The sequence below is a fragment of the Neomonachus schauinslandi genome, chromosome 10, assembly GCF_002201575.2.
Source record: "Neomonachus schauinslandi chromosome 10, ASM220157v2, whole genome shotgun sequence".
In the NCBI taxonomy this organism is placed as follows: domain Eukaryota; kingdom Metazoa; phylum Chordata; class Mammalia; order Carnivora; family Phocidae; genus Neomonachus; species Neomonachus schauinslandi.
This window is the reverse complement of record NC_058412.1, coordinates 20,346,445-20,360,566: the sequence shown is the minus strand read 5'-3', so window position 1 is coordinate 20,360,566 and position 14,122 is coordinate 20,346,445. Positions and strand designations below refer to the sequence as shown.

The window sequence follows — 14,122 nt, the reverse complement described above, 5'->3', positions numbered from 1 at the left end:
GCGGCCGGTTGCGTACAGTAGTGACGGTCGCGCGGGAGCGGTCACGTGACCGTAGCGGCTGCCTGTACAGTAAGGACCCAATATGGCAGCGGCGGTAGCAGTGGCAACGGCAGCAGGAGGACCGGCCGCCCCATAGACCCCCGCCCCCCCGCGCACCACCCCCGTCGCTTCCTCTGCTTGGGTGCTCCTCCGCCCTGACTTCCCCTTTCTCCCACCTTTCCCGGCACCGCGGGAAAAGCATCGCAGGGCAGAGCAGGCAGGGAGGGCGGCCGGAGCCCGGACACGGGAGCCTCCCAGTCAGTTCAAGACCCGACATGAGGGAAAAGGGCCGTAGGAAGAAGGGCAGGACCTGGGCGGAGGCCGCCAAGACGGTAAGGGGGAGGGAGCGAAGGGGAAGCCCGGGAGAATTTTGTTCCCTCGCCGCCTGCCGGTCGCAGGGGAAGGGAGGTCATTGGCTCAGCGACCCGGCTGAAGGGGGCACAAAACCGCGCGGAGAGGGCGGCGGTTAGTGTCGGGGTTGTGATCCCTGTGGAAATGGAGGCGCCCAGCGGAAGAGGGTCGCCGCGGGGCTGTGGCTTCTCCCTGCGTCTGCGACGAGTCCCTTGGTGTTTTGAAGCTGCCTTTCGGGGTCACGTCGCTCTCACCTCCACTCTGTGGTAGCTCCCGCCCCGGCCTGGGGAAGTCTGTTGTGCTTGCACAGTAACCGGTTCTTCTCCCTTGTGCGGCTGAAGAGCCCCCATTGGATGCAGATAGGAGAAGGCTTGTGCGTGCACCCAGCCCCGGAAAGAAGAGAGGAGCGCTGGATCTTGGTAGAATTTACCCGCTATAGCGGACATGCCGCCTGACCCCGGGTCCCCCGCTCGTCTGGGCTCCCAGATCCAACGTGAGGTCACGAGGCTCATGTTTTTGTTTGCTGTTGAAAGCTGAAAGTGCAAGAGGTGTTTAGAAACGAAGTAACAGGTGGGACTTGTAGAATTTTTTTTTTCTGTTTCCGTAGAGACCTACTCTGAACAAGGCAGCAATGCATGGTGGGACGTGTAGTTTACCCGGCCTTGACTTTTCCGTAGCTAAAGTGATGGTGGGTACACGAAGTTGTAATTAGTAGGTAAAACCATCTTTTTTTTTTTTTTCCTTTTTTAATAACGAGACTTAGGGGTAGGATTTAAGTAATCAGTGAGACTTTTATTGTGTTGTATGAAAAAATGAAAAGCGTGTATGTATGTAGAAATGAAACAGGAGACGCAGCAGAAAAGTAATAGGACATAAAACAGCATGTTAGTGTTGGAAAGTGAGAAAGTGTGGAGACATTATCTTTAATGGTGAATCATGTCAGTAATACTTGTATAATATGGAGAACCCTTCTAAATGAACCTTTTTTATATGATATACGGTTTATTTTTTAAATGAGGTTTTTTTTTCTGATTATGAAAGTAATAAATGTAAACTGTGGGAGAATTTGGAAGATTATAGGAACGTATAAAGAAGAAAATAAGAAATCACGTATTTCACCCCTCAACTATATCTGTTAATGTTTTGTTATCATCCAGTCTTTTTTAATTTATTTCCCCACATTTGGATCCTGCTGTTTATTCAATCTTATGCATTTTTGTAAACCTTGTGCATTTGTTTTGTAAATTTGATGTGATAGGGGATTGATGAGTCTTAAGCTTGTATTTCTGTTTTAGTTGGAAATGTGAAAAAGTTAGTGAATAAATAAAAGCACATTTTATTTATTGAGTGTTTTCACTTAACAGTCTCTCTTCATAATTGTGACTGTGCTGATAGTTTCCTTCTGAAAGATAAACTCTAGAAATAATTTTTTTGGTGGTGAGGAAATTGCTGCTTCACAGAAGCCTGTTACACTTTCTTCTACTTGATGAATACCTCAAGACTTTTTCTTTTTATCAAAAAGATGGCAAATTTTAATTATAGGTAAGCAGACCACAACCCTAATTATGTTCATTAAGTCTCTAGAATCTTAAGAGTACTTTTGAATTATGATCTCTTTGGATAAACTAGTCTAATCATTAGGAAATTGTGACAAGTAGGAAAAATTTGCATCTGCTGTTTAGATTTTCCTTTTTTTAAAAGATTTTGTTTATTTGACAGAGCTGGAGAGCACAGGCAGGGGGAGTGGCACAGGGAGAGGCAGAAGCAGGCCCCTACTGAGCAGGGAGTCTGACTTGCGGCTCAATCCCAGGCTGAAGGCAGATGTTTAACTAACTGAGCCACACAGGCACCCCTAGATTTTCCTTTAATTAACATATTTGTACATTCATAATAAGCATTTCATGCCTAACTAGATATGTGAAAAATAGTATCTAAAAGATGGAAAGGCTAGTTTATTAAGTAGAGTACTGAGTGAGTTCTTGAAGGGGTCAGTATGTTACTGGCTTGGTATTATTATTTGGTCCTGGCAAATGTAAGGCCTCAATCTTAGTAAAAATGAATTTTAGAAGGAGAATGGTGATACTAAAACTTTTTTTTTCCTAGTAGCCAAAATGTAAAAAAACATCCTACTCACTTTGGTTTGGTTTATCATCTATAAAGGGAGGAATTAAACTAAACCTCTGTATTCAAAAGATTTCCATTTGTAGGAAGGACTATTTATTTATTTATTTATTTATTTATTTATAAAAGATTTTATTTATTTATTAGAGAGAGAGAGAGCACATGAGAGGGGGGAGGGTCAGAGGGAGAAGCAGATTCCCTGCTGAGCAGGGAGCCCAATGCCGGACTCCATTCTGGGACTCCAGGATCATGACCTGAGCTGAAGGCAGTCGCTTAACCAACTGAACCACCCAGGCGCCCAGGAAGGACTATTTAGAAGTAAAATTAGAGGGAGTAGATAAAAGTAAATTTTTAATATTTCAGAATAATGAGATCAGAAAATTAGTGATTTGACAAATGGAAGTAACTTTGACCTAAATTAAGAAATGTAGCATATAAGATCAACAGGTCTAGGAGAAGTATGTCTTAAGAAACTTATTTCATAGGCATTAAGGTCAAATGTTCTAGGAACAGAGTTTCAGCAAGGAAAGAATAAAATTATTTACGAAAATAAGCAATATCTGCTGCTTGTTTTATTGTGTGTACCTGCATTGTAGAGCTGTCCTGTTTTAGGGAACACGATTAAAATGGGGTTGTATTTCTTTTTTCTGTTTTTAAGATTTTATTTATTTATTTGACAGAGAGAGAGCGAGAGAGGGAATACAAGCAGGGGGAATGGGAGAGGGAGAAGCAGCCTTCCCGCCGAGCAGGGAGCCTGATGTGGGGCTTGATCCCAGGACCCTGAGATCATGACCTGAGGCGAAGGCAGACGCTTAATGACTGAGCCACCCAGGCGCCCCAAAATGGGGTTGTATTTCTGACCAATAGTATAGCAACAGATAAATAAAATTAATTATATATGTATATATACATGTATGATATGGAGGGTATGTGTGTGGATGTGTGAGAGCTATGGATTGATGTAAGGTTATTATGAACAATCTGAAAAATCAAGATAAGATTCATAATTACTGTAAGATAGTAAAATTATCCCAAAAGGCTGATTAAATATAGAGTATATAGATTGGTTTCAATAACTAGGGACACCAGACAGATGGATAATGGAGTTGAGATTCCACAGAACTTGAATGCTCATTCATTACACTGGACCATCTCCCTACTGATCTTATATTTGCCCTATGTGAATACCCTAGTTATAAAAAGCATTACTCAAATATTTAGTTAATAGTCGTACATGTTTTAAATTTTAAGGGTGGCAGTGATGGTGATGAAATGATTTGGAATTAGATCTGTAGTATATAGTGTGCCAGAGATCTTAAGAATTATTACACTGATTTTAGAACTGCACAAAGTTACGCTCATTCTTTAAACAAAGCAAAAACAAAACAGAAACAAAAAACCTTTATCACCTAAATATATAATGACATCCCTGAGGAATTTAGCTGTTTTTATAAAGCAGAGCTTTTGAGATAGTACAATCTTGTTGATCCTGTTTTCTCTTTTGACTTTTTCCTTGTTATGCACCACAACTAGGGAAGCATTGTCCTAAAAGGACAAGTTTGTTGTAATTGTAAGTAGAATGGACAGAGAGGCAGACCTTAGAGATTGTGCACTAGAGGTAACTTTGGATATCTTGGGAATAAGGTGGTCAGGTATGAGAAGTGAAGTATGGGTGTTAGAGGTGAGGAGCACAGCAGTCTGTCTTGTAGATCTTTAGCATGTGGTTTGTAGACTGAAAAAAGGGTGGGGGGGCGCCTGGGTGGCTCGGTCGTTAAGCGTCTGCCTTCGGCTCAGGTCATGGTGATCCCAGGGTCCTGGGATCGAGCCCCGCATCAGGCTCCCTGCTCAGCAGGAAGCTTACTTCTCCCTCTCCTACTCCCTCTGCTTGTGTTCCCTCTCTCCCTCTGTCTCTGTCTGTCAAATAAATAAATAAAATCTTAATCTTTTTTTTTAAGATTTTATTTATTTGACAGAGACAGATAGTGACAGAGATAGCGAGAAAGAGCACAAGCAGGGGGAGAGGCAAAGGGAGAGGGAGAAGCAGGCTCCCTGTGGATCAGGGAACGGGACATGGGGCTCGATCCCAGGACCCTGGGATCTTGACCTGAGCCGAAGGCAGACGCTTAACGACTGAGCCACCCAGGGACCCCTAAATAAATAAAATCTTAAAAAAAAAAAAAGGTTAAAAAAAAAAAAGGTGGGGTTTTTTTTTGGCAGGGGGAGGATGCTATCTATATAGATTTCCCTTAGTGGTTAATATGATTTTGAATGTACATAGATTTTTATTTTTGTCATTTACCTAAAGTTATTTAACTTTGGGGAATAAGATGGAAGATAGAAAATTTCTGTTAAGGGAGTAATCAGAGGCTAATTACTTTGTGTAGGAAGTATAGAATATGGAAAGTAACTAAAAATATAATGGGGATACCTGGGTGGCTTAGTTGGTTAGAGCGTCTGACTCTTGATTTCACTCAGGTTATGATCTCAGGGTTGTGAGATCAAGCCCTGTGAAAGGCTCCCACTAAGTCGTGGGGCCTGCTTAAGATTCTCTCTCTCCCTTTCCCTCTATCTCCACCCTCCCCCGCATGCGCGCACACAGGCTTGCGTGGGCGTGCTCTCTCTCTAAAAAAAGTATAATGATAAAAATATATAATGAATAGAAAGATGATTAGGAAAAAATCTAAACAAAATAGCCTTTAGAAAAAAATACAAGTCTTAGAAATTATCAGGACCCTTAATCTTTATTGTGAGTAATTTTTTTCTTAAAAATTATAAATACAGGGGGGCGCCTGGGTGGCTCAGTTGTTAAGCCTCTGCCTTCGGCTCAGGTCATGATCCCAGGGTCCTGGGATCGAGCCCTGCGTCGGGCTCCCTACTCTGCGGGAAGCCTGTTTCTCCCTCTCCCACTCCCCCTGCTTGTGTTCCCTCTCTCGCTGTGTCTCTCTCTGTCAAATAAATAAATAAAATCTTAAAAAAAAAAATATATATATAAATACAGGGGCACCTGGGTGGCTCAGTTGTTAAGCGGCTGCCTTCGGCTTGGGTTATGATCCCAGGGTCCTGGAATCGAGCCCCACATCATGCTCCTTGCTCAGTGGGGAGCCTGCTTCTCCCTCTCCCTCTGCCTGCCGCTCCCCTGCTCCTGCTCTCTCTCTCTGTGTCAAATAAATAAATAAAATCTTTAAAAAAATTACTGTGGCACCTGGTTGGCTCGGTGAGTTGGACAGCTGCCTTTGGCTGGGGTCGTGATCCCAGGGTCCTCCTATTGAGCCCCTTGTTGAGCCCCTTGTTGAGCCTCTTGTTGAGCCTCTTGTCGAGCCTCTTGTCGAGCTCCCTGCTCTGTGGGGAGCCTGCTTCTCCTCCTCCCTGGCTTGTGCTCTCTCTCTCTCTCTCTCTCTGTTTCTCAAATAAATAAATAAAATCCTTAAAAAGTTAAAAATGAAAATAAATTATAAATACAGACTTAAAAGCTAGGCCTGGTTATGTCCCTTTGGGTGTATACTGACCAGTCCAGAGTCCTCTTTAGTCTGTATTTGTATTGTATTTGTAGTTGTATTAGAATCTCCAAGAGAGAGCGTGCATATTTGAAAACATAGTAAATCTATTGTTTTTTTTTTTTTAAAGATTTTATTTATTTATTTGAGAGAGAGAATGAGAGACAGCATGAGAGGGAAGAGGGTCAGAGGGAGAAGCAGACCCCCCGCTGAGCAGGTAGCGCGATGTGGGACTCAATCCTGGGACTCCAGGATCATGACCTGAGCCGAAGGCAGTCGCTTAACCAACTGAGCCACCCAGGCGCCCCTTTCTTTCTTTCTTTTTTTTTTTTTTTAAAGATTTTATTTATTTATTTGACACAGAAAGACAGCTAGAAAGGGAACACAAGCAGGGGGAGTGGGAGAGGGAGAAGCAGGCTTCCCACTGAGCAGGGAGCCCGATGTGGGGCTCGATCCCAGGACCCTGGGATCACGACCTGAGCCGAAGGCAGACGCCTAACGACTGAGCCACGTAGGCGCCCCAGTTTTTTCCTTTAATAAATACTTCAGTATCTACATGTGGCAAATATGTATGTATCTATGTACATTGTATGTGTGCAGGTGCACGTGCGTTTGTGTGAGCGGAATAGTTACAGAGTTTGTAAACTTTGTGCCAATTTATATTCCCCTCCAAAATTTTGAAGGTTACTATTTTTTTCCTACTTTTCTCTTTTCCAAGGAATTTAGCAATCTTTACACTTCGCCATTTTGATATACATTTCTTTTTTTTAATTAAAAAAATTTTTTTAAAGATTTTATTTATTTATTTGAGAGAGAGAGAATGAGAGACAGAGAGCATGAGAGGGAGGAGGGAGAAGCAGACTCCCTACCGAGCAGGGAGCCCGATGCGGGACTCGATCCCAGGACTCCAGGATCATGACCTGAGCCGAAGGCAGTCACTTAACCAACTGAGCCACCCAGGCGCCCAAAAAAATTTTTTTTATTAACATATAATGTATTATCTGTTTCAGAGGTACAGGTCTGTGATTCATCGGTCTTACACGGTTCATAGCGCTCACCATAGCACATAGCTTCCATCACCCAGCCACCTCATCCCTCCCACCCCCCTCCACTCCAGCAACCCTCAGTTTGTTTCCTGAGATTAAGAGTCTCTTATGGTTCCTGAGATTAAGAGTCTCTTATGGTTTGTCTCCTTCTCTGGTTTCGTCTTGTTTCATTTTTCCCTCCTTTCCCCTAAGATCCTCTGTCTTGTTTCTCAAATTCTTCATATCAGTGAGATCATATGATAATTGTCTTTCTTTGATTGACTTATTTCGCTTAGCATAATACCCTCTAGTTCCATCCACGTCCTTGCAAATGGCAAGATTTCATTTTGTTGATGGCTGCATAATATTCCGTTGTATATATATAACACGTCTTCTTTATCCGTTCATCTGTTGATGGACATCTAGGCTCTTTCCATAGTTTGGCTATTGTGGACATTGCTGCTATAAATGTTGGGGTGCATGTGCCCCTTCAGATAACTACATTTGTATCTTTGGGGTAAATACCCAGTAGTGCAATTGCTGGGTCGTAGGGTAGCTCTATTTTTCAACTTACCGAGGAACCTCCATACTTTTTCCAGAGTGGCTGCGCCAGCTTGCATTCCCACCAACAGTGTAAGAGCGTTCCCTTTTCTCTGCATCCTCGCCAACATCTGTCGTTTCCTGTCTTAATTTTAGCCATTCTGACTGATGTAATTGATATACATTTCTTTTGTTCAGTAGAACTTTGTGGAAATGTTCTATATCTGTACTGTGCAACACAGTAACAGCTAGTCCTATGTGGCCATTGAGCACTTGAAATGTGGCTAGTGTGAGTAAGGAACTGAATTTTGAATTTTTAAAAAAAATTTTATTTATTAAAACATGCACACACAAGTAGGCAAAGGGGCAGGCATAGGGAGAGGGAGAAGTAGGCTCCCTGATAAGCACAGTCTGATGCGGGATTCGATCCCAGTACCCTGGAATCATGACCTGAGCTGACGGCAGAGGGTTAACTGACAGAGCCACCCGCGTGCTCCTGATTCTTTTTTTAATTTTTATTTATTTATTTTAAGATTTTACTTATTTATTTGACAGTGACAGCGAGAGAGGGAACACAAGCAGGGGGAGTGGGAGAGGGAGAAGCAGGCTCCCCGCTGAGCAGGGAGCCCGATGTGGGGCTCGATCCCAGGACCCTGGGATCATGACCTGAGCCAAAGGCAGATGCTTAACGACTGAGCCACCCAGGTGCCCTCGGATTCTTTTTTTTAAATAAAAATTTTATTTATTTGAGAGAGAGCTCATAAGAGAGAGTGGGAGCCAGAGTGCAGGGAGGGAGAGAGGGAGAGGGAGAAGCAGACTCCTTGCTGAGCAGGGAGCCTGATGATGTGATGATGTGGGGCTCCATCCCAGGACCCTGGGATTGTGACTGGAGCTGAAGGCAGACACTTAACCGACTGAGTTACCCAGGCTGAATTTTCAGTTGTCTTTAATTTTAATTTAAGTTTAAATAGCCTCATTTGTTTAATGGCTACCATTATTGGACAGTGCAATTATAAAGTAACTTCCTATACTTATTGACTATCTGGATATTTTTCAGTAAACTTGTCTGTTCAAATCTTTTGCCTTTTGTTTTTCTTTCTGAAGGAAATAGTTTTTTGTCAGTGGTGCAGATCTCATTTCCATTTTTGTTTTTTGATTTGACTGATTGAGGCTTTTTTTTTTTTCCTGTCCATACATTTTTAATTGTAATGTAAACAGATTTATCAGTCTTTACCTTTTATGCTTTTCTAGGTTTTGAGTTGTTTTCCCCACTTAAAGATTATGAATTGAGTATAAATTTTTTTTTAAGATTTATTTATCAGAGAGTGAGAGAGCGCACACGAGAGCCCCTGAGCAAGGGGAGGGGCAGAGGGCAAGGGAGAGGAGAATGTCCCAGGATCCTGAGACCGTGTCCCGAGCCGAAATCAAGAGTTAGGAGTTCAACTGACTGAGCTACCCAGGCACCCTAAATTGAGTGTAAATTAAAAAAATTAGCTTCAGGGGCGCCTGGGTGGCTCAGTCGTTAAGCTTGCCTGCCTTTGGTTCAGGTCATGATCTCAGGGTCCTGGGATTGAGCCCCGCATTGGGCTCCCTGCTCCGCGGGAAGCCTGCTTCTCCCTCTCCCACTCCCCCTGCTGTGTTCCCTCTCTCGCTGTGTCTCTCTCTGTCAAATAAATAAATAAAATCTTAAAAAAAAAATTAGCTTCAAAGGCATATCTTCCTTAAATAAAATACATGTTTTGTGAACAAATAAGGGGAATTCAGTTAATATCTTAGACTGTGCTGGTGGAAGAGAGAGATTTTTTTTTTTTAAGGTTTTTTAATTTATTCATTCGAGGCACAGAGATAGAGAGAGAGAGAATATGAGCAGGGGGAGAAGCAGGCCCCCCTCTGAGGAGGGAGCCTGATGCGGGGCTCTATCCCAGGACGCTGGGATCATGACCTGAGCCGAAGGCAGATGCTTAACCATCTGAGCCACCGAGGCGCCCCCCCCTTTTTTTTTAAAGTAGGCCCAAGACCCTGGGAATAAGAGTCGCATGCTCTACCAGCTAAGCCATCCAGATGCCCCTAAAGGGAGACTTTTTTTTTTTTAATTTTATTTATTTATTTGACAGAGAGAGACACAGCGAGAGAGGGAATACAAGCAGGGGGAATGGGAGAGGGAGAAGCAGGCTTCCCGCAGAGCAGGGAGCCCGATGCGGGGCTCAATCCCAGGACCCTGGGATCATGACCTGAGCCGAAGGCAGACGCCCAACGACTGAGCCACCCAGGCGCCCCTAAAGGGAGACCTTTACATGTTTCTGTCTGCAGAGCTTAACTCACTTTTTTGCATGAGTGCTAAGTATTTTTTTCCCCCACCGTTTTTTATTGGAGATAAAAAAGAAGACCTTGTTCTCACTTTCAGGAGAGCACAATTTGAATAAAGTTAGTCAACTATAATCAGTATTGTTTGCTAGGAAAACTGGTCAAGTAACTCTTGTTTTGAGAAAGAAAATTATTCCAAGACACACCAGGGTATCCAAAGACCCTTTTGAGTTACGGTTGGACATGGGGAATTTTCTTTTCTTTACTTTTTTAAAATTTAGAGAGAGAGAGCGAGCACATGCACATGGGTTGGGGGGGAAGGAGAGGGAGAGAGAATCTTAAGCAGACTGGAGCACCATGTGAGGCTTGATCCCACGACCCTAAGATCACCCTGAGATTACTACCTGAGCCAAAATCAAGAGTCTGGCTCTTAACCTACTGAGCTCCCAGGCATCCCTTGACATTGGGAAATTTCTGTGATAATTCTTACTTCTGACCTTGCTTAAGAAAGCTAAAATTGGTTAACAGTAAATGCACATGTATTTAGTACTAGGCATCAGGTAACACTTACAAAATCTTATAGTGTCTTTTGAGTAATTTGATCCATCTTTTGGTAAAAATAATGTGAAGACTTTTCATTTGAAAAGCTACTGACATTTAAAACCTGATACTTCCTTTTAGAATGGACTGTCATTGGAGTTCACAGCTTGGGATTTCCCAAATCATCTTTAATCTTTAACCCACTGATGTCTGAATTATTTAGTAGCTGGTTTAGCTATACTCAGTTTCAAATAAAGTGCTTAATGGTGTTAGTGACTTATTTCTAAATTGTAACGTAAAAATTTTAATGTGTTCCTGTTGATTTATAGAGATTAGTATCCTGTATCATTTGAGTGGTTCAGACAAATTTTTTTTAAATGATTTATTTACTTATTTTGGAGGTAGAGATGGATGGGGAGAAGGGACAAAGGGAGAGTGAGAGAGAAAATCTCAAGCAGACTCCCCACTGAGTGGGGAGCCTGATGCGGGGCTTGATCCCAGGACCCTGAGATCATGACCTGAGCCCAAACCAAGAGTTGGATCCTTAACCGACTGAGCCACCCAGATGCCCCCAATTTTTTATATTTAAATGGATTTTACCCATGAAACATATTAATGTATTAGGAAAGGTTTTCTCTCCTGTATTGTGTGTGTAATGTAAAAAAGAGTTGGATTACAAGATAAAGATAACAGGAAAGACAGTTTTCATTTATTTTTTTTTTTAATTTTTTTTAAAGATTTTATTTATTTGAGAGAGAGAGAGAGCACATGAGAGGGGGGAGGGTCAGAGGGAGAAGCAGACTCCCCGCCGAGCAGGGAGCCCAATGCGGGACTCGATCCCGGGACTCCAGGATCATGACCTGAGCCGAAGGCAGTCACTTAACCAACTGAGCCACCCAGGCGCCCAAAGAAAGACAGTTTTCAGATATATCAATCACTCAATAAAGACACGATAGGTAAAATAGGACTATTTTTTTATATTACTTTTTTGTTTTTATTATGCACTACATTAATACACTGTATAACCTTCTAGAAGGGGTAGATGAGTATGACTGAGTTATTTTTCATCAATCAGGAAAATGCTTCCTTAATCGATATTCTCCAAACCCTTAGACATATAGTAACAATTAACTCCAGAGACCTGCCTATCTCTTTGCATCAAACTCCACTGATATGGATAATAGGCAACCCTTTTTTTTCCTTGCCCCCGTTACTGAACCTGTGGATGTGTGCCATGGCTATGCCAGGGATGCCCAAGCACACGGCCATGACACCGATCCCGGGCAGGATCTTGAACCACATCGCAGTGCGGTTGCCAGAGCCAAAAAAATATAGGACTATTTGTTTAAAGATTTATTTATTTTATTTTGGCAGGGAGGGACAGAGGGAGAGGGAGAGAGAGTCTTAAGCAGATTCTGCGTTGAGCGAGGAGCCTGATTCCAGGCTCAGTCTCAGGACCCTGAGGTCGTGACCTGAGCCGAAATCAAGAGTTGGACTAAACCACACAGTCGCCCCTGGACAGGTTATTTGTATTTGTGTTTGTATTATTATTATTTTAAAAGATTTTATTTATTTATTTGACAGAGAGAGAGAGCACAAGCAGGGGGAGCAGCAGGCAGAGGGAGAGGGAGAAGCAGGCTCCCTGCCAAGCAGGGAGCCCGACATGGGGCTGGATCCCAAGTCCCCGGGATCATGACCCGAGATGAAGGCAGACGCTTAACCGACTGAGCCACCCAGGCGCCCCTGGACAGGTTATTTATTTATATTTATTTATTTACTTACTTACTTTTTAAAGATTTTATTTATTTATTTGAGAGAGAAAGAATGAGAGAGAGAGAGCATGAGAGGGGGGAGGGTGAGAGGGAGAAGCAGGTTCCCCGCTGAGCTGGGAGCCTGATGTGGGACTCGATTGCAGGACTCCAGGATCATTACCTGAGCTGAAGGCAGTCGCTTAACCAACTGAGCCACCCAGGCGCCCTGGACATGTTATTTAAACCAGTGTTCAAATAGTAATGTAAGAATCATCTGGGGAGCTTATTATAATATATATATATATTTTTAAAAAATTTATTTTTAAATAGTCTACACCCAATGTGGGGCTCGAACTCACAACCCTAAGATTGGGTCACATGCTCGACAGACTGAGAAAGCCAGATGCCCCATATAATGCAGATTTTTATTAAGTAGGTCTGCAGTGTAGCCAGAGATTCTGCATTTCTTTCTTTCTTACATTTTTTTTTTTTTAAGATTTATGCATTTATTTATTTGAGAGTGAGCAAGCGGGGGCAGGACCAGAGGGAGCAGGACAAGCAGATTCTGCACTCAGTGCAGAGCCCAACGTGCGGCCCAATCTCAACCCCGAGATCACGACCTGAGCCAGAACCAAGAGTCAGATGCCCAACCTACTGAGCCACCTAGGCACCCCCAGAGAGTCTGCATTTCTTTAAAGATTTTTTTATTTATTCATTTGAGACACAGAGATACAGAGAGAGAGAGAGAGCACGGGCAGGGGGAGAGGCAGAGGGAGAAGCAGGCTCCCCATGAGCCAGGAGCCAGACGTGGGGCTCGATCCCAGGACCCTGAGATCATGACCCGAGCCGAAGGCAGACGCTTAACCGTCTGAGCCACTCAGGCGCCCTGAGAGTCTGCATTTCTTTTTTTTTTTTCTTTTTAAAGGATTTTATTTATTTATTTGAGAGAGAGAGAATGAGAGACAGAAAGCACGAGAGGGAAGAGGGTCAGAGGGAGAAGCAGACTCCCCGCCGAGCAGGGAGCCCGATGTGGGACTCGATCCCGGGACTCCAGGATCATGACCTGAGCCGAAGGCAGTCGCTTAACCAACTGAGCCACCCAGGCGCCTGAGAGTCTGCATTTCTAACAAGTTCCCAGGCCATGCTGGTGCTTTGGTCTAAGGACCACATTTGGAGTTGTAGGGATTTAATTAAGCTTTCTCAATTTTCCTGATGTTAAAATAGAGATAATAATAGAACTTACCATTTGGGGTGTTAGGTGATCAGGTTAGAATGTATGAAAAGTTCCTTGTACAATGCTTAGTATAAGTACTGTTTGTTGATGTTACTGAAAAGTTAATAAATACGTATTTTTTGTTTTGTTTTATGTTTTTCGCATGGGAAAACTAAATATTGTGAAGTTATTTCTTAGCAAATAAGCACAGGTTTGAGACTATTCTAATGAAAAGCCTTTAACCTTAGGGACCCCATTGGCCAGTTGTTTCCCTGGGTGAATGTGGAATCACACAGGGACTTAAACTAGCTCTGAACAACTTTGGGAACTCACTGAAAGATCCATCTCCTCCTTCGGGAGATTCTGCACAAAATCCCACTCTTTACTTAGACATTGTGAACTGCCTGTGGAGAGGGCCATGTGGCAAGGAGTGGCAGGCAGCCTCCAGGAGCTGAGTGAGTCCTGTCCAAGAGCCAGCATGGAAACAGAAAGAGACTTGAAACCTGCCAACAAGTAAGCTTGTTAGTAGGCTTGGAAAAGAACCCAAAGCCTCAGATGAGTTCACAGTCCCAGATTTCAGCCTAGTGAGACCCTAAGTGGAAGACTCAGTTAATCCATGCTCAGAATCCTGACAACATAGAAATAGAGATAGGATCGCCTGGCTGGCTCAATCAGAAGAGCTTGAGATTGGGGCGCCTAGATGGCTCAATCGTTAAGCATCTGCCTTCAGCTGGGGTCGTGATC

The 14,122-nt window shown here is 43.2% G+C and overlaps 1 protein-coding gene and 1 pseudogene across 1 annotated transcript in view; one reads left to right on the top strand and one right to left on the bottom strand.

Moving 5' to 3' along the window:
• The first annotated feature begins 240 nt into the window (after window positions 1–240).
• ASXL2 (ASXL transcriptional regulator 2) overlaps window positions 241–14,122 on the top strand; it is a 132,004-nt gene continuing 118,122 nt past the window's right edge. The window contains exon 1 of the mRNA XM_021697394.1: window positions 241–371. Within this exon, the coding sequence (XP_021553069.1) occupies window positions 315–371 (57 nt within the window). The 5' untranslated portion in view covers window positions 241–314. The remainder of the gene's footprint in view (window positions 372–14,122) is intronic.
• LOC110587210 lies at window positions 11,502–11,716 on the bottom strand (annotated as a pseudogene).